This window comes from Dama dama, chromosome 9, assembly GCF_033118175.1.
Source record: "Dama dama isolate Ldn47 chromosome 9, ASM3311817v1, whole genome shotgun sequence".
NCBI lineage: Eukaryota > Metazoa > Chordata > Mammalia > Artiodactyla > Cervidae > Dama > Dama dama.
Genome location: NC_083689.1, coordinates 95,784,025 through 95,809,698, shown reverse-complemented (window position 1 = coordinate 95,809,698; position 25,674 = coordinate 95,784,025). Strand labels below are relative to the sequence as shown.

The 25,674-nt window shown below is 37.8% G+C and overlaps 1 protein-coding gene and 1 pseudogene across 2 annotated transcripts in view; one reads left to right on the top strand and one right to left on the bottom strand.

Moving 5' to 3' along the window:
* Positions 1–276: 276 nt before the first annotated feature.
* The window catches only part of ARSK (arylsulfatase family member K), a 56,329-nt gene continuing 30,931 nt past the window's right edge, over positions 277–25,674 (bottom strand). For both annotated transcript variants that reach the window (XM_061152034.1, XM_061152035.1), the window contains 5 exons: positions 23,411–23,693; positions 17,518–17,689; positions 13,815–14,039; positions 4,112–4,336; positions 277–1,967 (listed from right to left, as the gene is read on the bottom strand). In XM_061152034.1, coding sequence (XP_061008017.1) covers positions 1,678–1,967; positions 4,112–4,336; positions 13,815–14,039; positions 17,518–17,689; positions 23,411–23,693 — 1,195 coding nt within the window. In that variant the 3' untranslated portion in view covers positions 277–1,677. The remainder of the gene's footprint in view (positions 1,968–4,111; positions 4,337–13,814; positions 14,040–17,517; positions 17,690–23,410; positions 23,694–25,674) is intronic.
* LOC133061541 (RNA N6-adenosine-methyltransferase METTL16-like) lies at positions 17,955–20,105 on the top strand (annotated as a pseudogene).

Genomic DNA, 25,674 nt, shown 5'->3' with positions numbered 1-25,674 from the left:
CTATACACTTAGTATGATATCATAAAAAGACTACCAAGATTTTTCATTTTTGCAACTAGACAGGTTGATTCTAGATTTATATAAGAAAAATAAATAAGCAAGAATAGCCCGGACAATTCTGAAAAAGAAAACTGATTCACGGGAAACAGTCCTACCAGATATTGCCTACCCCATCTATAAACAAAATAGAATGGTCCACTGCAAAGTAAGAAATGTTTTGAAAGGACCCAAATGTCAGTGCGACTTGTATATAATAAAAATGTCATTTCAGATCAATAGAGGAAAAGATCATTTATTTAATAAAAGTTGTTATATAGCAAAGTGGCATCTTCTAACCGATGGAATAAATATTACTTTTCTCAATGAGAGGTCAATTGGGTGGCCATCTTAAAAAAAAAAAGAAGCTAAAGTTAGATCTCTAATATGTAATACATTCCCATGGGTTAAAAATCTAAGAGTGAAAAATAAAACTCTAAATGAAGATAGGTAGGAAAAGCCATTCTAAATATGACACAAAATCCCAAAGCCACAAAAGCAAAGATTCATAAATCAGACTGCATGAAAATACCAATTTCTACATGTCAACAAACACTAGGGCACTAGTCAAAATACAAATTATGAAAAGGAAAAAAATATTTGCAGCTTCTCTAACAGACAGAGAGCTAATATCTAAAGTATGCCTGTAATAACAAAGACAAATAACCAACAGAAAATAGGCAAAGTGTAAAAAAGGAAAAGGTCATGGTAAAGAAAATTCCAATGGCCATTAAAAATATGAAAATATGATCTACTTCACATATAATAAGGAAAATAACAACAAGATATTTTATATCTGCCCAATTGGCAATAAATGCGAGAACACATTTCTAGTGAGAATAGAAATTGGTATAACTTTTGTAGGGTTAATATAGGAGTGTCTAGAGTAATTTTGCTAGATATAGTCTTGCCCCAGCAATTTCACTTCTAGATGTCTTTGTTAAAGTGGAGAAAAAGAGAGCAAGGTATTTTGCATGGTATGTTACCATTTGTTGGGGGTGGGGGAGTGCTGTCTCTCAAAGGATACATAGGAAGGTGGTTACAGTAGTTATCTCCAAAAAGGAGAACTGGATGGTTGAGCTATTGGAAAAGAAAAGTGACTTCACACTCATTGTTAACCCTTTAGTAACTTTTTGAAATTTATACCTTGTGCATATATTTTGCCTATTAAAAAAAATTAAATAAGATCAGCCATATCCATGGTCTGTGTCCCATAAAATACTCCAAATTCTCCCATCAAATACATTCAAATGATCTATGTCCAATCAGATAAAAACAACTCATCATACACCATCAAATACTCAAAACTAACTATTTTATGGTTCATAAGTAATAATTTTAGTAATGTTTAAAATATTCTATATTCCATAATATTCAGAGGAACACAACTTTATGTTCTAGTATTTGTTTCCACCCTTTTAATACTCCCATTAAGTTGTTAGAAGTTGGTAAGAATAAGGTCTTGATAGTAATCATTTTGAAAATATATTATTCTATAATGATTGGTATCTTATTTTAAAAAAGTACATTATTTAATTTAAAATCAGTAATTATTAAAAGTAACATTTAAAATGCATAATGAATCATGATTTTGTAACATATTTCTACATAACTCTTAAACATTCTTTTCTTTTTTGTTGTTCAAATTGTTTTTGGATCAGAGTGGGATTTAAGCCACTGATCAATGGCATTTTCATACTTCTTTGGTTCTTTCAGCCAGTCCTGATGCCACCTAAGGTTTGCTATGACATTTGAATAGTTTTGCCCTATACTTTGTTTCCATTTGATAAACTGCTCTTTATTGTATTGGTGGACAGAAGCCGAAACCTTAGGGTAGTTAATAATGGAACGAAGCTTCTGATCCAAAGAAGAAGTAACTTCTGGAAATTTTGCGGCAATATTTGTTAATTCATCTGGATCTGAGGAAAGATCTGAAAGAAAAAAAATTGAATAACTGTCAAAACAGTTACCAGCTTAAAAAATATTTTTTAGAATGTCATTACTCTGTAACAGATAACAGTTTCTTTTTATTTTCAGTTCTTCTTAGTGTGGTAAGCTGAAGGATGGTATAAATGGAAATTTAATATACCAAAAGTTAAATGCCTTTCTAAATGTATGTCTCTTCCTTCTTATCATCATCCTACTATCACATTTCTCCCTTTACCTATTCTTAGATGGCAGAAACAGTCAAACTAGTAGGCCGGCTTAGCCTCAGTTCTTTCTGTTTTTGATACCTTGCTTACTTTGATGTGCAAAATATATATATATTAATGCTTATATTGTTCCATTTCAACAGGCCCAAATGTTCCAGCTGTAGGAATTCTTTATATAGCCGAGTCATGTTCTTGCAACTTCCCTTACTCCTAGGTTTTTTGTTTGTTTTTAAATACATTTGCAAACTGTGCTTGGATTTTTGAAAATTACATTCAGTGATACTATTTGAGCAAATAGTCATGGAAATAAGAACTCTCAATAACTACCATCGAGAAAATAATGATAAACATTTCAGATAACATAAACACTCCTTTGACCTACAGTGTAGGAAGACAGAGGATATGCCAACCTCTGACAGATAGAATGCCAACCTAGTCGGAAAAATAGCAAATTGAAGCTCTTATGACAATTAGTCTAAGACAGTAAATGAACAATGAATGCACAGTGAGGGAAAAACCCCTACAGGCTTATTTGAGTGCATGAGCCAGAAGATTGCTGATGACACTCATGATTTTGCTGGGTGATTTCAGATGGCACCTCTCTGAGAAAGGGAAATCAGTGAATAAACCCTAGAGAATACAGGAACGGCAGGCTCCCCCACTGATTCTTTGATAGTCACATCTGCTTTTTGCAGAACATAAATAATGAATGAACAAGAGATGCCCATTATTCAACAGAATGAAAACTTCAGTACATTTTTGAAGCCACGAATCTCCTCCTTTTAGAGAAGGAGGGGTCAATCAGTTCAGCCTCTAAAGAATTATTTTGAATTAATAATTTTGGCATTTATAACTGGGAAAAAACTTAGGGAAAAAGGAATATTAAAAATAGCTTTAGCACATATTTTATGTGCAAAAAGGTGGTAAAGAATAAGTAAAACCATAAATCTAATATTACTGCTTGAAAACAAATTCAGAGTAGTGATTCTACCAGGTTTTTGTAGGGGAAAAGGAGCATGGATTTGAAAGTCAGATCTGGGTTGAAATCTCAAGCTTTTCCACTTCTTAACTATGAGACTTTGCATAGCTATCTGAACCCTAGTCTTCAAACCCTAATCTTCTCTATAAAATAAGAATGATAATATCATCTTGGAGGGGATTCCCCAATGGTTCAGCAGGTAAAGAATCCACCTATGATGCAAGAGATGCAGGTTCAATTCCTGGGTTGGGAAGATCCCCCAGAAGAGGTCATGGTAACCCACTCCAATATTCTTGCCAGGAAAGTACCCTGGACAGAGGAGCCTGGCGGGCTATGGTCCATGGGTCGCAAAGAGTCAGACACAACTGAAGCGATTGAGCACACGGCACATCATCTTGCAGGGTTGAGGGGAACGTTAAATAATAAATGTAGGATGTCAGCCTCCATAAGATAGAGGAGTTAATCTTCCGGAACAACTGAATCTGAGGTACAAGGAGAGGGCGCTGACTACTGATTGGGGAAGATAACCATGAATATCAGAAGACACCTTGATCAGAGAATACAGCAGTGTCAGTCTTGAGACCCAGATCAAAAGCTTTAGGGCACTTGCTTTGTTATTCAGATGCTGATTTTCAAAGAAGCGGCTTCTCTCCAGGGCAACATTTTGTAAACTAACCCAGTGTGAAAAACTGCAGGTATTTATTTATTTTAACAAAGATTTGGTTTAGTCGCTCAGTCGTGTCAGACTCTGCGACCCCATGGACTGCAGCATGCCAGGCTTCCCTACCCATCACCAACTCCCCGAGCTTACTCAAATGTATGTCCATCGAGTCGGTGAAGCCATCCAACCATCTGAACAAAGATTATTGGCTCCCTTGGGTAAATACTGTATAGGTCAACTCATTAAAACTAATCTCTACCTAAAAAATATCAGCAAACTTACCGAAGAGTTGAGGCAATACTGAAGCACCATCAGAGTAGGCTATATACTTCCATTGGTTAGTTCGAAGCATGTAGGTGGAAGCATTTACATTGCATCCATGGAATTCACTCAGAATCCAGGGTGGATGTAGGTTTTTGAATTTTTGTTCATTCTTAAACATTTCTGACGCTGATGGCAGCAGAGAGTATCCGCTCAGGTTCTGAGGCAGAGGAATTCCAGCAATATCTACATGACAAAAATAAGACTTTTTTTTTTTTGGCTGCATCCCATAGCATGTGGGATGATCCCTGACCAGGGGTGGAACCTGTGCCCCCTGCATTGGAGTCGTGTAGTCTTAACCACTGGGTAGCCAGGGAAGTCCCAAATAACACAGGATTTTAAAACAAGTCATTCTTTCATTTGTTGAACATTGATAAATGAAGGTCACAGAGACTAAAGATTGTATATAGATTTTGTAAATAGATTGCCTAGACTCAAATGCTCACTTCCCAGCCTGTGACTTTGGGCATGTTGTTAATCATTCTGAACCTCAGTTTCTTCATCTGTAAAAGGGAAATAATAATAGTGCCTGTATTTCACAGGTCTATTTTAGGTTTAAATCTGATAACTTATGTAAAATTCTGAGCATAGGGTCTGACACATAGGAAACCCTCAACAAATATTAGTTAATATCATAAGTCCTTCATTTCTGAATGATTAAGAGATCACAGGTATCTCACAGATTTGTTCCACAGAATATTAACAAAATGTATATGAAAAAGGAGTCTAGTAGTTACATATGTTTGCAAACAATGGTTAAAATTAAATAGATAAATTTATTGCAGATGTAAATTTATTGCTGATGTGTATCATAAATCTTCAAGGTATATGGTGTGCCATGTATCCCAAAGTTATTTGATGACAGAATTTCTGTTTATTTCTAAGTAGCATCTTGAGGGACTAATATTTTGCAGAACATATGTTGGGAAATCCTGGATCATACTGATTTAGAGAAAAATAATCTATTTTTTCCATATCAAATATAGATACAAAAAACAAAGCATAAGAAATATCTAACTTAAAAAAGAGGCAGTATTTTTTAAAAGTGGTTTATAAGCATTTGCTTGGAATTCCCTATTTTTCTATAGTCCAGTGGTTAGGACTCTTGTGATTTCACTGCCATGCAGCCAGGTTCAATTCTGGTAGGAAAACTAAGATCTCTCAGGCCATGAAAAAAAAAATTACTGTTAATTATGGCTGGGGACTTGGGGTAGTTCCAAAAGGAGTCTGCAGTTGCCTCCCCCACAGTTTCTCTGGTTTCAATGTTCATGTTTTTAGAAACATTAACTCAGAAATAATTATATTTCCAATGAAAAGTAGAAAGTAATATATCTGCAATGCTAGAAATTAAACAAAATTGACTAAGAAAAATATTTTAGCTTGACTGTACATATTTGAGTGAGCTTCCCAGGTGGCTCAGTGGTATAAAGAATTCACCTGTCAGTGCAGGAGACCCAGGTTTGATCCCTGGGTTGGGAAGATCTCCTAGAGAAGGAAATGGCAAGCCACTCCAGTATTCTTGGGTGGAAAATTCCATGGACAGAGGAGCCTGGTGGGCCACAGTGCATGGGGTTGCAAAGAGTTGGCCACAACTGAGCACACACATAAAGGTATGTGTGGCAAAACAGATTAATTAAAAGAGAATAAGGAAGTAGACAAAGGCCTCTATGAATCTCCTAAAGAGACTTGTTTTACATATAACTTAATTTTAAAAAATTGTATCTTCTATTTCCTTGGAAGGGGCATATTACAAGTCCTAATCTTCTGCCAACCATCAACCCTCAGGGACTTTTTTTGAGAAAGAATGAAAGGACAAGTAAAAGAAGGAAATAAACAGAAATACTTGAAATAACTGGTTAAAAAGAAAAGAAGAAGAAAGTGGAAAGATGTTAAAGAGAGAAAATGCACAAGATGCACAAGAGAAAAGATGGCCCAGGACTTCCCCGGAGGTCCAACGGTTAAAAATCTGCCTGCCAATCAGGGGACCTGAGTTCCTTCCCAGGTGGGGGAAGATTCCACATGCCACATGGCAACTGAGCCCCTGTACCACAACTACTGAGGCCTCATTCTAACAACTACTGAGGCCTCATTCTAGAGTCTGTTCCCTGCAACAAGAGAAGCCAAGGCAATGAGAAACCCGAGTGCTCACTGCAACTAGAGAGTAGCCCCTGCTTGCCGCAACTAGAGAAAGCCCATGCACAGCAACGAAGACCCGGTGCGGCCAAAGCTTAATTCAATAATTAAAAAATAATAATTTTAAAAAAGAAAAAGATGGCCCAAGATGAAACCAATTGAGCTGCAAGACAGTAGGCTACTTACTGTAAGGTCTACTGTAAGATGTGGAGAAGGAAATGGCAACCCACTCCAGGATTCTTGCCTGGAAACTCCCGTGGACGGAGGAGCCTGGGGGGCTACAGTCCGTAGGGTCGCAAAGAGTCGGACACGACTGAGCGACTTCCCTTTCACTGTAAGAAGAAAGTGGCCCGGGAACAGGCTGGGTCTGACTGGTCAGTGCATCAGCCGTCAGCGCGCACCACTGGGAGGCAGAGGAAGGGGACAAGGGCTTTGGAGATGGCTGGAAAGCAGGGACCGACTGGGAAGTTTCCTGTATTTAGCATCTTAATCAACTTTAGTACTTAGACATGCCTTATTTCAGATCTAATCTTAGCCTAATTTTCCTAAAGAAACTTGTTAGACCAAGAAAATTTAAATAATTCTGTGTTTAAACTGGGATAAGAATCCATTTAAGTATTAATTTTTTTTTTTTAACTCATCTAACAAGGGGCTTCCCAGGTAGCGCAGTGGTAAAGAATCCAGCTGCCAATGCAGGAGACACAAGAGAGGCAAGTTCGATCCCCGGGTTGGGAAGATCCCCTGGAGCAGGAAATGGCAACCCACTCCAGTATTCTTGTCTGGAAAATCCCATGGACAGAGGAGCCTGGCGGGCAACAGTCCATGAGGTTGCAAAGAGTCAGACACGACTGAGCTACTGAGCACAGTACACTACTAACAAGCTAGTTGCTAGTCCAGATGTAGGGAAGCAACAGTGGACAAAGCAGGCATGCTCCCTCAGACTCTAGGAGCTTACATTCTAACTCTGGGAGGCAGACAAACATGCCAGATGGTGATCAGTGCAATGGAGAAAAATAAATCAGGGTAAGAGGACTTAGAGAGTGATGGCAGGAATGTGAGTGTGCACCGTGTTATAAGGATGGTCAGGGGAGGCCTCTCTGCTGCGGCGACGTAAACAGAGACCTGGGGAGAAAGGGCTACGTGAGCCCAGTAGATCTCTGGAAGTGGAGAGGAAGGGCCTTTCCCCAGGGAACAGCACGTGTAAACACTGAGGCAGGAAGCTGCTTCATCCTATCTGCTCCCCAAACACTAAGGAGTCCTGCACGGCTGGAGCAGAGTACGTGACGGTAAAGTTGTTGAGATGAGTTGGGGGGAGGAAGAAATCATGTTGGACTCACAGGTCTAATCAGAGATTCTGGATTTTACTGTAAGTGATTTTGAGCAGAACCATGTCATGGTTTAGATGGTAACTATTGCATGGTGATGTAGGAGACATGGGTTCGATCCCTGGGTCAGGAAGATCCCTTGGAGTAGGAAATGGCAAACTCACTCCAGTATTCTCCCCTGGAGAATCCCATGGACAGAGGAGCCTGGCGGCTGCAGTCCAGAGTCACAAAGAGTCAGACACAGCTTAGTGACATTAATGTAAAAATATTAAATAACATAAAATATTAAATACTATTAATATAAAAATATTAATGTTAATAATATCTCACATTTAACCATTTACCATGTTCCAGTCATTGTTCCAGGCTATGGAACAGTCACTGTTATTTCCATTTTATTGATAAGAAAACTGAAGACCAAGACATGTTATGTTTCTGTCTCAAGGGTATACAGTTGGTAAATGCTGAAGGAGGTATTTGAATTTAGGCAGTCTGACTCCAGGATCTCTGGAGTCTTCAATACTGCTCCACAAGTCTGGATCTACTGTAGTTATTCAACTTTACAGTATTTTTCAGCCAATTAAGACAAAATAATCTATGTACAATGACCCTCCCAACCCTTCACTAAGATCCTGTAACAAGGAAGGTTTTGCAATTTAAATCATTAGTATTGAAGCATTCTTTTAAACACAACTGCATTTCTATACAATTACATTTTCACAGTTTAAACAGATCCTGGATTTATCCTTTATGTGAAAAGAAGGTAGCTATTTTTAAAAAGGCCAACTATTAAATGAAAAAAATTCACATGAACATAAGAAGTTTAAAAGAGAATGTCAAGACAATTTTAATTTTAAAATGATATTATTTCTAACTGAGCTAAAGGATGCTGATACTAGATTATTAGAGAAGAGAATATTTTGGAGAGTAATTATTTTTAAAAAAAACGATTTTATTGAAGCATAGCTGACTTACAATGTTGTGTTACTTTCTGCTATATAGCCAAGTGATTCTCTTATACATATACATACACATTCTTTTTTCATATTCCTCTCCATTATGGTTTATCACAGGTTGGGGAGTACTTTTTAAAGCATAATCTCTGAATTAGTGATATTAACAGTATAAAGAATTCCTGTTCAGAGAGATGGCACTTTTCTGCCAGTCCTAGAAAAATGACAATGGGATAGGGCCTACAAAGATACTTAGACTAAAAGAACTCTTCCTACTTTATCATCAAATATCATTTCATAGAAAATAATCACTCTTCCAAAATATCTTTAAAAACTGTTCATAAATTCAATGTTTTTAATAAAAACATTGTACCATCTTAAATTTCAACACGTTTTTTACAGTAAGGTACTTTACTAAAAACAGGAATACCAATTGGTTTTTCCTATTTAATATCTTTCTACTTCAGGTTTTTGAGTCACCATCTTTTATATATTTCTAACGTTCAAAGAATGGAAGGGAAGAGGAAGTCTGGCTTGAGGTTTTGATCTGAGAAATTTAATCCCATATTCTGTATAAATTGGATTCATACAAAACAATACAGCTATGTATGGCTAAGGTAATATAGAAAGGACCTTTGGAAGTCTCAGAATAGATTATGTCTGTTTTAAGCTTCTAACTGGTTAGGAAGAATCACAAAATAAGAAGTCCTGTATAGACACTTTATCAAAATCTGTTATGTTTATTAAGCTTAGATAAAATACACTGTCTCACAGGTCTAATTTTAGAGTTATTAATCACTACTAAAAGTAGCTTTAAACTCTAAATACTTTCATTTTAAAAGGCTGAATTAAACATCAGATTAAACCCAGACCATCAGAATATCTTTGCCTTGCTGACTGGTAAGGCTGTTTAAACAAGGCAACAGACTCAGTTTATGCTAATCCTGGTTTAATTATTAATAGTATCCTTTTACTCTAAAAAAAATGTGCTGATTTGGACAATAAATTAAGTAGATACTTTATCTCAATAACCAACAAACCACACCAAAACAAAAAACCATTTATATACTTTAAAAGCCTACAGTTTTCTTTTCAATAATACAAGGGGGCCATTGTCATTTATCATTTCACTTTTTTTTTATCATTTCACTTTTTAAAATGAAATTGACTATTTTTTACCCAGTTCATCACTACTAGATATTCATACTGTTTCTAATTCTTTAATATAATGTAATATTATCCATGGAGATGAATCTTTGTGTGCATCTATAGGTTAGTTTGGACATGGAACAACAGACTGGTTCCAAATCAGGAAAGGTGTATGTCAAGGCTGTATATTGTCACCCTGCTTATTTAACTTATATGCAGAATACATCATGAGAAATGCTGGCCTGGATGAAGCACAAGTTGGAATCAAGACTGCCGGGAGAAATATCAATAACCTCAGATATGCAGATGACATCACCCTTATGGCAGAAAGCAAAGAAGAACTAAAGAGCCTCTTGATGAAAGTAAAAGAGGAGAGTGAAAAAGTTGGCTTAAAACTCATCATTCAGAAAACTAAGATCATGCATCTGGTCCCATCACTTCATGGCAAATAGATGGGGAAACAGTGGAAACAGTAAGAGACTTTATTTTTGGGGGCTCCAAAATCACTGCAGGTGGTGACTGCAGCCATGAAATTAAAAGACATTTGCTCCTTGGAAGAAAAGCTATGACAAACCTAGACAGCATATTAAAAAGCACAGACATTACTTTGCCAACAAAGGTCTGTCTAGTCAAAGCTATGGTTTTTCCAGTAGTCAGGTATGGATGTGAGAGTTGGACAATAAAGAAAGCTGAGTGCTGAAGAATCGATGCTTTTGAACTGTGGTGTTGGAGAAGACTCTTGAGAGTCTCTTGGACTGCAAGGAGATCCAACCAGTCCATGCTAAAGGAGATCAGTCCTGAATAATCACTGGAAGGACTGATGCTGAAGCTGAAACTCCAATACCTTGGCCACTTGATGGGAAGAACTGACTCATTGGAAAAGACCATGATGCTGGGAAAGATTGAAGCCAGGAGGAGAAGGGGACGATAGAGGATGAGATAGTTGGATGGCATCAGTGACTCAATGGACATGAGTTTGGGTAAACTCTGGGAGTTGGTGATGGACATGGAGGCCTGGCATGCTGCGGTTCATGGGGTCTCGAAGAGTCGGACATGACTGAGCAACTGAGCTGAACTGAATAGGTTAATTCCTAAAATTGGAATTTTCTAGGTCAAAATATATGCCTATTTCTAAGTAATTTGGAACGTAATGCCACATTTGCCTCCAGGAAATCTGTGCCAGTTTATACTCCCAGCAGCAGAACATGAGAAGGAATATTTCCAACATGAGCTTTTCTGCTTATTAAAAGAATCTTTGCAAACTCTATGTGTGAAAGAAAAATGATGTCTTCTTGTTTTAATATTTTTCTGACTACTGAGTTTGAAGTTCTAAAAATATCTTGGCCATTTGTATGTCTTCTGTTGTGAATTGCTTATTTATATATTCTGGTCAATTTGTTAATAGGGTATGTCTCTTTTTCATAGATTTGTGAGAATTCTATTAATATTAACCTTTTATCACTTATAAAAAGGTTAATTTTAGATAAGTAATTTTACATGTTGTTTCCCAGCTCCAGCAAAGGTTCTTGTTTTTTTATTTTTTGGCCTTGATGTGTGGCATGTGTGGGATCTTAGTTTCTGGACCAGGGATCAAACCCACACCCCCTGCAGTGGAAACACAGAGTCTTAACCAGTGGACCTCTAGGGAAGTCCCCTAAGGCTCCCCCTTGCATCCTTCTGTTTCTACCTTATCTCTGATTAACATCTGGTTAATAGGATGCTTCAGTGTTTATAAAGTTCCATGCCTAGATATTCTCTTCATTCTCCTCTGCCAACCATATAACTGTAATTTTTCCCTTTTCATAATAAAAATATTCATTATGGAACACATTAAGCCTTGAAAATGTTAATTTCCTGTTTAGAACTGGAGAGACACTGATCTTCGGCTTTACTTACTTGAGTTGGGCAGGTCTAATCAACACATGATGTAGATGCTGTTAATATAACATATTCTGCTGGGAAATGTGACTCAGAAGGAGTCTATTAACAAACGCCAAAGATAAAAACAACAAAAACCTATGTAGACCTATGAGTTTTTAAAGACTGTAATAACTGACAAATTATAGAAAAAAAAATCTACAATTTCAGGGAACTTACATAATTTCCAGAAGAGTATGGAAGAAATGCAAAGGGGTTTCTGGGGACGTTTTGTTTGGCTAAAGAAAGAAATGTTTATTGTCACGTAACATAAAATAGGCAGGGATAGGAATGTGTCCCCCTAGGTGGATAAATGATAATTCCCTCATTCCAAACAACTTTATTTAGTATTTTCTTAAATAAGCTGTTAAGATACGTACATTAGGAAATCTTCCAGTTTGCAGATGATTTTTAACTTTCATGAGGTTGGCAAGTAGTGATAATGGTGTATCAAGATTGTAGAGAAAATTTGAATTATAGGTAAATATAAAACAATATTCAAAGAAAAATGATTTAAACAGTGCCTATTAATTAACTAACACATAAAGTGATAGAATGACTAGAAAGAGATGAGAACTCATCACAGACAGCTTCCTACAGATACTGGACTATTTAGCTGCTAAGTCAAAAAAGACAAAATGCCAAATTATCACTATGAAATACATTGAGGGAAAACTGAGAAAGAATCATCCCAACCTTTAATAATCTTTTGCAGTTCTGATCACTGTACCTCAAGAAAGCAGAACAAGGGTAAAAAGTTCAGCAAATTTGGGTGGGGAAAGTTCCATATGAGAAAAAACTAGGGGAGGAAACAAAGGAAATGCCACTGTAAAGAATCATTCATATAGCTACATCTTCATACAGCTACAAAGATGATAATAAGGGAGACACTTAAAATATACATAATCACACACACACACATTTTTGAATGAAAAACAGAAGTGAGGAAAAGTAATAGGTATTGCCTGGAAATTGATGGAGCCAGAAAGTGGCAAAGATATGACTGTGTGATAATTGCTTTGGGACAAAAGGGAACCAGCAAATGACGAGCAAGAAAATGAAGAGATTAAAAATACACACCAGGCAAAAGAACAACAAAGAAGTGTGGTCAAATATGCAAGTGATGTGAAAGAGAAAAGGAGGGCACTGATTTTTTTTTTTTTTTTAATTTGGCTGTGAGGCTTGTGGGAGTTTAGTTCCCCAGCCAAGGATTCAACCTGGGACCTTGGCAATGACAGGGAGTGCAGAGTCCTAACCACTGGACCACCAGGGAATTCCCAGCACTGATTTAAATGCACAATAAAGAAATTTAAGACCCTGTAACAAGCTTTAATTAAATGAAAGTGAAGTCTTTGTAGCAGCAAAAAGGGAGATAATAAGATTTTTCTTATTTCTTTAATTTCCAGATATGTTTGTTTCACATTTTAATGTATATATATTAAACACATATATCTTATGCTATGTTGCATTTTTCTTTCACCAAAATCTATTTATAAATTGATGGTACTTTTTGCAATTTATGGTGCCTTAGAACAGAGCATTTGATGTTATTGAATTTAAAGTCCCCTCTAAATTAGAAGATAACAGTTCTATATAATTTCTTCTAAATTTATGATGGCTTTATTCTAGTATCTTTAACAAAAATTGCGAAATACCCACATCCAAATGTTGCTGTTCTAGACCTATGGTTATGCTTATAGACATTAAGAAGCTAGTAAAATAAATCATACAGAACAACCTAAAGATTCTGAGGAGAAATAGGCACATAGCATTAACATTAATAGACATATGTAACATTGTGAAAAATTAGTAGTTTCAAAGTAGTTGGAATAATCCAGAAGGGAAATGCTTACATTTTAGGTTGGGGATGATAGAGAATCAAATGATACACAAATCGTATCTGTAAAGTTATAGAACTGAATATCTTATGTGGCTTACTTTATTGTCATATCCTGGTTGTGAATCTTTTGGAGGAAGAAGGACTAGAAGAAGTGAAGGCCAAAGGCACCTGAGGAATATTATCCTCATTTTTCTTTTTTTTTTTCCTCATTTTTCAGATATAGATTTGACTCACAGTTAAATCAATTGCTCAAAGTTATGAACAAGTCAGCAGGGGCCCTTAACTCTTTTGCTTATTCATTTCCTAGCATTATTACAAATAAATATACACAGAATGGCATTACTTACCAAGCATAGTAGGGTAAATATCCACAAGAGAAACCACACTTGACACTTGCAGGTTGACCTGAATTCCCGGCCCCATAATCAAGAGTGGGACATGGGAGCTAGCTTCGTACATACTCATCTTATAAAACTGTTGGTGTTCCATGGCCAACTCCCCGTGGTCTGAGGTGTATATGACGATAGTCTTCTGAAGAAGACCTAACTGGCGAAGAGCCAAAATAATTTCACCTGCAATATATATTGAAGTAAATCTTAATTAGCTTTTAGCTCACTTTTTTTTTCTATCATAATAAGCTCAGAATGATTCTACCCTCTAAGAATTTGTCATGATGCTTCTTAACATCTGAACGTTATCTACTGTTCTTCAGTAAATAACTTATGCCAGATTTCATGTGCTTGCTTCCCAGTGAATGGACTAGAGAGAGGAAGGAGAAAATGCAGTACCTAAGGATAAGTTTTTTTATTTGGAGATTGTCCCGGCTTGCTTTCTGTGTTTGTCAGGGAGTAGGGGAAAACACTACCTCCAGGGACTCGAATGAGAAAAGAAAGGCATGCCTGGGTATCAGCGCTGTGCACATCTCAGGGAAGGACTGGTGTCACCATTGACCCACAATTGCTGCCCAATGGGAGGGGATAAAAGGGGTCAGAAATCCTCCTCCTGATACCCTTTCTCTCAAATTCCCCATCACTAGATCATGCCCATGAAGCTGGCTGAGTCTTCTGGAAATCCCACCTTCGGGAAAAAGGCTGGTACCAATACAGATGATATATGAATGTTATGTGGCATATTCTTGGACAGCAAAATTCCTCTGACCAGTCCTGTCTCTAAGGGACATGAAACTTCCTCCTCATTTTAATTAAGAGAACACAGTAAGACACAAGTCTAGAGAGAAGCATCGTTTCTGTTTTGGCAGCTTCTGAATCTGGCCTGCAGGGGTCTGTATTATTTTAAAAATATATATACAAAACCTATAGGTAATTCTGAGGTCCAGTCGGATCTGAGACCCAGTCTCTGAGGAGTTATTTATGGGGTTCACACCATCAGAATCTTTCAACTGGACAACTGTACTTGCTTCCTAATTGCTCCTGCACTCCTTTTTCCCCTTCATAATATCTTTCTAAACTATCTGATCATGTCACCCCAGCTTAAAACTTTTCCACAGCTTCCCACTGTCTAATTCTTGAGTAAGTTTAGCACCTTCAGCTAGTTACCCCCTAAATCTTTACCTTTCACAATGCTGAATGACTTACAACTCCCTGAACTAATAGTAATTAGTTTGGACTTCCTTGCTTTTGTATACACTCTCTGCCTTCTGTGTTGGATACCCTTTCTTCCACAGTCTACATGACAAATCCCCATTCTTTCTTTATGACCCAGCTCAAGCATCACCTCCCTGGTGAAGCATTCCCTGTTCCTCCAGGTAGAGTGAAGTCCTCTGTCCCCAGGACCCTATAACTTGTACACTGCTTTAGTTACAACACTATGTTATAACTGCTGGTGTTTATATTCATTCAATAAATGTTTACTGACTTTTTACCTATGTGCCAGGAACCATGGATGCAAAGTTAGACACCTAGGATGCAATGATGAATGAGAAGGAATGTCCACATTCTTCAAGGGAAATGGACAGTAAAGAAGTAAGTAGACAAAATCATTAAGGATTATGATGTAAACAAACAAGATGATATGGAATAGAGTAAGTGCGATGATGGAGCTACTATATTAATTTAGAGTGACTGGGAAGATAGCTCTGAGGAGGTAAGATCTGAGCTGACAGTTAAAGACTGAGAATACTCCAGGAACTCCCTGGCAGTACAGTGGTTGGGACTCCACACTTCCACTGCCAGGGGCCTGGGTTCAGTCTCTGGTCAGGAAACTAAGATCCTGCAAACAGTTTTGTGGGGCCAAAAAAAAAAAAAAAAAAAAAGCCAGCCACGTGAAAAAGCAAAGGGAAGAACATCCCAAGCAGTGCTCAGTTGCTTAGTCACGTCCGACTCTTTGCAACCTCATGGACTATATAGCCCGCCAGGCTCCTCTGTCCATGGAATTTTCCAGGCAAGAATACTGGAGTAGGTTGCCATTTCCTTCTCCAATCCCAGGCAGAAGGAGCAGCAAATATAAAGGCCTGAGGTGGGGTAAGAGGTTAGAGTGCTTTTAATTTCTTAATAATGTTCAGCTTAATACTAACAGTGCCCAGAGTAATGTGAACAGGACATGCTAAGTCACTTCAGTGTATCCAACTCTTTGCAACCCCATGGACTGCAGCCCACAAGGCTCCTCTGTCCATGAAATTCTCCAGGCAAGAGTACTGGAGTGGGTTGCCATGCCCTCCTCCAGGAGATCTTCCCCACCCAGGGACTGAACCCGTGTCTCTTGTGTCTCCTGCATTGGCAGGCGGGTTCTTTACCACTGGTGCCACCTGGTAAGCCCCATGTGAATAGTAATGAATATTATTCAGGGACCAGACTAGTATAGCTGTAACAAAGAGATACAATATATTCCATAAATTTTGTAACATGAGGTGAACTGTTGCATCTTTTTTCTCTTAAGAGACTTCAAGAGGTATTCCCACACTGCCTGCAGCAATATTTTATGTATATATAATATTTCACTTTTGTTGATCTGGATGAATGGATAGCTGCAAACTTTCAAAAGTGATTTCCAGGGAGCAAATGAGTGAATATTCATTAATATTAGAAAATATTGAAATACAGTTCAGTAACCATGGATTTAGGATTGAAGAAATTCACTTAAAATCTTATTTGTATTTAAGACTGAGTACTTGAAAAGTGCTTAGGATTTTAATACACATTATACTTGCTTTATTATAGTTTATACATACGGCTTTTTTTGCTTTCTGTTTTATACTTTCTATTTTTGCCCAGTGAATGCTTTTTAAGAAGTAGCCATTTACTTGTTCACTCCCAAGGTTTACTTTGTTCAGAAGAAGTGCTACCCACACTTCACTAATTATAATTATTCTCTACTCCAAAGTGCAGCAAAGTTAATGATATGGTTTTATAAAAATAATTTGTCCTAAAAGTGGAGATTTTTTTAAACCAGGGTTTTTCCACATCTGAGTGGGAAATTTCCATAACTCTATAAGTGGACAAGTAAAACACCATCTTGATGGTTATCTCATGGATGCAGGTTTGGTTTTGAGCTGAGTTAGGGGAGGAAATTCAATATAATTCTGGACCATAATGTACATGGGGAAACTAATTTCAGTTTAAGTCTTGCTCTAACTGGCATAGGGAGAATGGATGTGTTTTGAAATTATTACAAGTCTGAGAGAAGTCACAAGATTCTATGTCTAATCTGTTTCATCTCCTAGAACTGAAGTTGCCTTATAATTAACAGTGTTTGGCTGAATACTGATTCCTGATTAAATCCAGTAAGATGTTTTGTTTCTAGCAGATGATAATTTTTTATGACCTTTTAAAAATATATGAACAAATCTAAGCATCTGTGAATTTATGAATAATTAAAATAGAAAAGACTTTTATTCTATTAATAATACAAATTATCCAATTTTTATATGTGTCAGGAATCTTATAATTCTAAGTCTCAAGTATCTCAGCAACTGTTGTGAGTAAGAAATTATCTGAGGATATTCATACAAGTCACTAACCAGCATGATCACAGTTTGTTGGAAAAATATTACACTTTTTTCTCATGTAATTGCATTTTAATTATACTACTTACCGAGCATAGCATCTGTCTCAGCACACATAGCATAATAGAATGCTCTAATATTCTTAATTTCTTTGTCTGTAAATGTCCCAGTGCAGTTTTTGGTATAAGAAGAGTAATAATCTACAGGGTGCATTTCTGACAGAGGTGACCACTTTGGGATTTTGATGGCATCATACGACACCTAAAGGGGGGGAAAACAAGTTGTAATATTCCTCCCTTCCAGCTAGAATGTAAGCTATACCAGACGACGTTTCATTAATCAGGTTAGCAGAAAAGAATGGTTATGAATTATGTAAAGAAAACAGCAAATCAAATACATAAGTTAGGAACAGATTTTTAAGATTCCCAGTAACAACAAACATCAATATATCAATCTATATACACGGTAAGACAGCTGTGAAATTATTTTAAAGATTATACGTGTGGAGGCTGAATGGAGGCCCAAGATGGCGGCACACTGGGAGTGTAACATCTTCGTTTCTAGGGTCTTTGTATTGCGGGTGGCTTATGACTCTGAGGTTGTAGAACCCCACACTAGACTAGTCGTCTGGCAGGAACTTTGACCTCAGAGGTGGCTCTGAGTAAATCCATGCATGCAAGAAATAGATACAAAGACAAACCTCCTGACTTTGCATATCTGGCAATCAAATATCCAGATTTTAAGCAGTATGTTCAGATAATCTGAATGGAAGAGTGAGTTGTAATTTTAAAGATGCTAAAGCAGTGAAAGCTCTGACTTGTACTCTCCTAAAGGAAGATTTTGGACTTTCTATTGATATTCTGCTGGAGAGAATAACTCCTTCAGTTTCCTTGAGATTCAATTATATTCACTGGGTAGAGGATCTGGTTGGTCATCAGGACTCTACAAAAGTAGTCTCTGAAGAGGAAATGACATCCGTACTGGGACATCCTGCATCTCTCCTTTACTTGGAACAACTTTAAATGCCTGGTATTTCATGCAACAGAAGTAGATGACATGTGCTTTAACTTGCAAAGAAGAGTGTGGAACAGAATAACTTATCTGATTTTATGAAGGTGGTAAAAGTATCACAGAAGACACTCCTGATGGATGCTCTTAAGGAAGAATCTGAGATACTCTATGACTTTTGCATGTGCAACCTTCTCTTTTTTTCCAGTCAGTTGGAAACCAAGATAAAATATCTTCTCCTTTAAAGTAGTTGAATATTTAAGTTTTCCTTGTTTGCAAAAATAAGAGCAGCTTTTATTTTGGAAGTTGTATCAATTAGTGTGCTTCTGGTATCAAGCACCTGAAAATCCAATTTCCCCAAGCACCTGAAAATCCAATTCCAGGTTGACTTCTGGTTTACTGGTCAATGTTTACTGATTTATGTATCAAGAAAGTTTACTGGTTTATGTGTCTGAGAAATCCAGCAATATATGGACTTCAGGAATAGTTGGATCAAGGCGTTGATCATAATATCAAGGCTGAGACTGTTTTTTTCCAGGTTCCCCTTGGCTCTGACCTGGCCCTTGGTTATGTCTATTCTCAGGGAGTAAACTCTTGGAATCGTTGAAGATGTCCACCAAGTTCTGTAAATACAGGACGTATCACAGATATCATGGCAGAAGGAGGTGAATTAGAGTTTGTTAGAAAGATCACCCATGACAGTTTACAACTTAGAAAGAGATTAAGGTAGCATAACTGTATGCTGAGAAAGAAATGCTGCCTGGCTCCTCGGAAGGGAGAATTTTGCATATAACGGGTTCCTAAAGTCACTTACACTGAATTCTGCCAAGGCCAGACAATGAGATGGGCTTTGGCTTGGAGTTTTTATGATGATGTAACAGTACCATCACCACCAAGTAAGTGAAGAACATCAGAGAAGCCAAGGAAACCCATTACGTTTGCCATACTGGAGTCTGTGATGAAAGAACTAGCCCTCAAGTATCATCTCTGGGCTCTGAGACAGTGGAAGGCATAGTGGCTGTGATGACATGAATTGAAAAACTTCTCACCGATCTGAAGGTCCAGCATAAATGAGCTCCCTGTGAAAAGGAGGAAATTAGCCCTTTGCTTCTAACAGCTATAGATAACTCCTGGATTCACTTAAGGAGGAAGAAAAGAGACTGGGTAAGATAACTGAGAGGTTCCCCTAGCTCCCAGGAACATCACTAAAGCCTTGGAAGAGAAAAAGTCCCCCCTCAAAAAGTCCAGCAGTAGCCAAGATGTGACTCAGGGCCCCCAAGAGAGTGCCCTGGGAGCGCTTGTTCCACCGGAAGGAGAGACTGCCACTGTGGAGGGCCACGGCAGACTCTCCCTCAAAGAAAACGCAGAACCCACAGAGGATAAAAGGAGGGAGGAAAAGGGAGAGATCGAGGTTCTGGAAAGTTGTAAAGACTCTAGCAATGGAGCCTAGGACCACAAGGCTTCTGAGCAGTTCAGCAAGCCAGGGTCTGAAAAGGGGAACCATCTCCAAGGAGTGGCTGGACATCACCTATTCAAGTGTCTGACAAACATTAAGGAGGTAGATGATACTTTAGTTGAAATGCATTGGGTCCAGGGCCAGAACAGGGATCTGATGAACCAGCTTTGTACTTATATATGTAGCTAAATTTTCAGGCTTGTTGCTAGTTAACTCTAAAATTTTCTTGCACAGTTGGGAAAGTTCTATAAGGCAGCTTGCTTTGGAGTGTGGCCTGTGCGGTGGCAAGCTGAATTCCATCATTAGCCCACTGGTAGCACTATGTGGAATTATCTTAAAGAAAAAAAACAAATTAGTCCAGTTTTAAATATCCCTCTCTACTTTTTTTTTTTTTTTTTTAAGTTACAGGGCATTGTAGTATGGTACTTCAGTGGAAAAACTGTGATTATCAACAAAAAGCCATCGGTAAACTCATAAGGGATTTGAATCTGTCTTAAGCTGATCACCTTGACTTCAGACTGGTTTTCTGAGACCAGAAGGATAATTTTTATAGTCTGATCCTGGTCAGAACTTAGAGAGCATCACACCCTCTATGTCAGCCTTGGTTGCTTCCTGAGGAGGGGTGACTTTCTCACTCCTGCCGCCCATGGAGGTGGTATACCAGGGTGAATACCCTGTACCCTCTTCTAAAGTCATTCTTAAGACTGAAGACTTTGGGTACAAATGATTGATGACCCCTGTGTCAGTTCAGAGGAAGGAACTGGCCCACCTAGTGGTGGGAGAATCAGGGAGAGAAAGCTCAGAAATGCCAGGAAGAAGGGCTGATGTCAGGGAAACAGGATTAGGTAAGCAAAGCTGCCAGATGTGATTGAGTTACAGCAGAATGAAGCCATACCCCTACCTCCAACCTGTTTAATTTTGTAGCAGTTAAATAAAAATTATACGTATCAGTGAAAAACATGAGCTATATTAGACAGTATTCTAATCCATAATAAGTGTCTAATCACTTTACTATAGTTGTGTGATCAATTCAAAACTTCAGAATCAATAACCTAAGAATCCGTGCTCTTTTTTTTTTTTCTCAGTAGTTCACTAGTAAAAATGCCAATATCTAGTGAGATAGTCAAATATTTGTTCTTAACAAATACAACTTTTTAATATGTGTAAATGCTTACAGTGTTGAAAATCATTAAGACTAGACTTAAGTCATATATATCTTCTAGTTAGATAGCTTTAAAAAATTCAAATATCTACTTAACTGTTTACTTAAAAACTATTTGACTCATTTCATTAGGCTAGTACTGACCCCTGACAAATTTTTCAAGATAGAGCCAGTTGGAACTTTTTAAGAAGGCACAAAGTATTTAAAACTTTGACATTATTTCCTTTAAAATAGGATTTGCTACATAGTTTCTGGATAGAGGTTTTAAAGTAACTTAAATTTGATTTAAGGTGACACATTTCAAAGCACAGGCAGTCCTCACTTTACATAACTCAGGTATGCACATATATTCGTTACCACAGTTTAAATATTAATAATACCAGTTCCCCTATAGCAGGGTTCAAATTTTAGCTAATGTGAACCAGAATTTCAGGAATGGAGACCTGACTAAAATAAAAATGTGTTTATTTGGGGTTTGCACTTTCCAGAGTTTCACAGGATTACAAAACAGGGGAGGCTTATAAAGGCAAAAAGCTGCAAGACGGTCAGTTACATGAGCTGTTTATCAAGAATTGTAATTGAATTTGGTGAGCAGTGAGGATGCTTAGGTTGTTTGGGGTTTGAACTGATTGCATAATTACAAGGGGAGACCTTGAGAGCAGAAGACTGCAGCTGGCACATGTTGTTCTGAATACGGCTGGTGGTATCTTAGACCTAGGACAGTTCAAAGACAGTTCAAGTTTTCAGTGGTGCAGAGACATGTCTGAGACCAGATCCTCAATGGCCACTTGACTCCAGTTTGTATGCCTGACTCTGATTTGACTACTCTATTATAATGTCAATTTGTCATCATTACCACGGAGAAGGCAATTGCACCCCCACTCCAGTACTCTTGCCTGGAAAATCCCATGGACGGAGGGGCCTGGTAGGCTGCAGTCCATGGGGTCGCTAAGAGTCGGACACGACTGAACGACTTCACTTTTGCTTTTCACTCTCATGCATGGGAGAAGGACATAGCAACCCACTCCAGTGTTCTTGCCTGGAGAATCCCAGGGACGGGGGAGCCTGGCAGGCTGCCGTCTATGGGGTCGCACAGAGTCGGACACGACTGAAGTGACTTAGCAGCAGCAGCAGCAGCATTACCAAGGTGTAATAACTGTGAGTTACCGCATAAAGAAGAAACTTTCACATTCACATGCTGCTAGTTCTTTAGTCTACAAATCACGATGTAGATTACATCTATGTTATCAGTGATTGATCATGTCATTTCTTTCGACATTTGTCAGTGATTGGTTACTGCACATCTTTTATTCCATACACAGACTGCAAAGTATGTAGGTGGCCTGCCTCCTTGTCTCCCACTGATACATCCATGTGACATTACAATGGATAATCAAAAGAGGAAATTGGTCAACAAAGATGAATACATAGTAAAGCGATAAGCAGTAACACTGGAAGTGAAATTCTAATCAAACGTTAACTGGAGTTATAGACAACACAGCTGGAAAGGCTGACTCGGCCACCACTCGGTGCCTCAAGACACACAGCCAGAGGGACTCAGCGAAAACACTGGCATCGATGAGGAAGGTGTTTATGGAGAAAAGGATGAACATGACCTCGAGGCAGGGACACTAGCAGAAATCTTCACATTAAAGGAACTCTCCGAAACCTGGAAGTGCAAAGGGTCAAATGTGGAGGATGACCCAGATTTAGAAAGAAATATGACAAATTCCCGAGACACAGAGAAGATGCTTGCTCTATATCTTAAGTTACACAATGGGAAGGCAAGCACTGTTCAAACTACTCTTGATTTGGGTTTTTTACAAAAACAAAAACATTTTAATTCTTAATGTTTCCAGTGTTTTCCATTGCAGTGCATTAAATAAACATGAGTTTTACTATTTTGTCATTTCCCTATACATTTACAATCCAAAAGAAGAGTTTTAAATGTTTTGACAAATATTTTTTAGTGTCCTGGAAAAATGGTCATTTTCCCAGTTGACTATTAAGATCTCTTTGTACAATTTCAGCTTGCACAGTCATTATTACGCTCCTTTAGCTGTGCAAAGTGAAGACTGCCTGGACTTCTTAGAGAATGTCTTTTAAACATATATATGCAATGCATATAACAGACATATTATATTCTATGTATTCAACTTAGAAGCAGTTTCTGAGTTTTAACACATTACATTTTTGTAAAATGGTCCCTTTAGTTTTTGTCAAGTTCGATTCAAGGTGATTATACAATTTTCAAAAATTTCTCTACAATGATAATAAAAGAAACAGTGGGCAAGTAACAATAACATACAGATAAAATGTTAGCTTTTACTTTTGAGGACACAGAGTATACACCTACCTTTTTAAGCCAATAAAGAGATGTGTGAAAAGTTGAAGATCCAAAATTTTCTCCTGAAGATGGTGAAGGATACGGGTGTGGTAAATTTAATCCCAAGTACAGAACAAATGGTTGAGTGGAATTGCTTGCCTCCTTTCTTAACCAGCTTACGGCTCTGTCTGTGTTCTTCCAGTCTGCTTCCATCACTCTTACTTTAGTCTTTTTAGGGGCAAGATTAACCATAGGCCTGCCTTCCTGTCTGAGTAGGAAAGCAACGTCTCTTGTCCAGGCTTCCACACGATTGCTGAGGGGCCGAAACAGGACAGATATACTGTAAGGCGTTTGAAAAGTTTTAAAACCTGACTAAGCATAAATATAAGAGAGCAATATGGAAAAGAATTTTTAGACTTAGTCATGTAAATGTTCGGACTGACTGTATGAGATCTCATTAAGAAAGATACTGAGCATTGCAAATTCAAAAACCAAGAAAAAAAATAAGAAGAATCAAATATTACCTTATGTGTCCTTCAAAACTAAGACAGATTATTTATGAAGGTTAGTTTTTCTCCTAACATAATATTTAGGAAAATAAAAAAATACTTCAAACTCCTAGTATTTCTTCAGAATTTTAACTTTTTTTTTTTTTCCTGTTAGAATAAGAGAGGTAGTATTTCTAACGAAAGCTACTATAATTTCCTCCTATCACCAAATTTTTATATTTAAAAAATTCTTACCTCCCACGGGTACTTTATGTGCTTCTCAAGTCTCATGTCTTACATTGTTTCCAGCTATATCTTTTCTTATTATGAGAGAACAATTTTGACTATGACTAAAGCTAACTATAGGGAAGGAAATGGCAGCCCACTCCAGTATTCTTGCCTGGAGAATCCCATGGACAGAGGAGCTTGGGGGCTATAGTCCACGGGGTCGCAAAGGGTCAGACATGACTTAGCAACTAAACAAAAACAAAGCTAACTAAGCTAAAAAGTCATGCAGATTTCTTGTCCATGATAAACTAGATAGGTTTTCTTTAGCTGGTAATTGAAAAGCTAAATGATTTGATCAATTAAATTTCTTCAAATATTTTATCTTACCACTTGATAAGAAAGTAGTAGTACTACTACTTTTTCTCAATCAATATATATTTTTAGTTGGGATAACTGTTTCAGTAAAGTTCAGTTGCTCAGTCGTGTCCGACTCTCTGTGACCCCATGGACTACAGCACGCTAGGCTTCCTTGCCCATCACCAACTCCTGAAGCTTGCTCAAACTCATGTCCATCAAGTCAGTGATACCATCCAACCATCTCATCCTCTGTCATCCCCTTCTCCTCCTGCCTTCAATCTTTCCCAGCATCAGGGTCTTTTCCAATGAGTCGGTTCTTCGCATCAGGTGGCCAAAGTATTGGAATTTCAATTTTAGCATCAGTCCTTCCAATGAATATTCAGGACTGATTTCCTTTAGGATGGACTGGTTGGATTTCCTTGGAGTCCAAGGGACTCTCAAGAGTCTTCTCCAACACTACAGTTCAAAAGCATCAATTCTTTGGTGTTCAGCTTTCTTTATAGTCCAACTCTCACATCTATACATGACTACTGGAAAAACCATAGCTTTGACTAGACAGACCTTTGTTGGTAAAGTCATGTCTCTGCTTTTTCAAAGCTTTTCTTCCAAGGAGCAAGCGTCTTTTAATTTCACGGCTGCTGTTACCATCTGCAGTGATTTTGGAGCCCCCCAAAATAAAGTCTCTCACTGTTTCCATTGTTTTCCCATCTATTTGCCATGAAGTGATGAGACCAGATGCCATGATCTTAGTTTCCTGAATGTTGAGTTTTAAGCCAAGATTTTTTACTCTCCTCTTTCACTTCCATCAAGAGGCTCTTTAGTTCTTCCTCAGTTTCTGCCATAAGGGTGGAGTCATCTGCATATCTGAGGTTATTGATATTTCTCCCAGGAATCTTGATTCCAGCTTGTGCTTCTTCCAGCCCAGTGTTTCTCATGATGTACTCTGCATATAAGTTAAATAAGCTGGTTGACAATATACAGCCTTGACGTACTCCTTTCTCAATTTGGAACCAGTCTGTTGTTCCATGTCCAGTTATAACTGTTGCTTCTTGACCTGCATACAGATTTCTCAGGAGGCAGGTCAGGTGGTCTGGTATTCCCATCTCCTGAAGAATCTCCCACAGTTTCTTGTGATCCACACAGTCAAAGGCTTTGGTGTAGTCAATAAAGCAGATGTAGATATTTCTCTGGAACTCTCTTTTTTGATGATCCAACAGATGT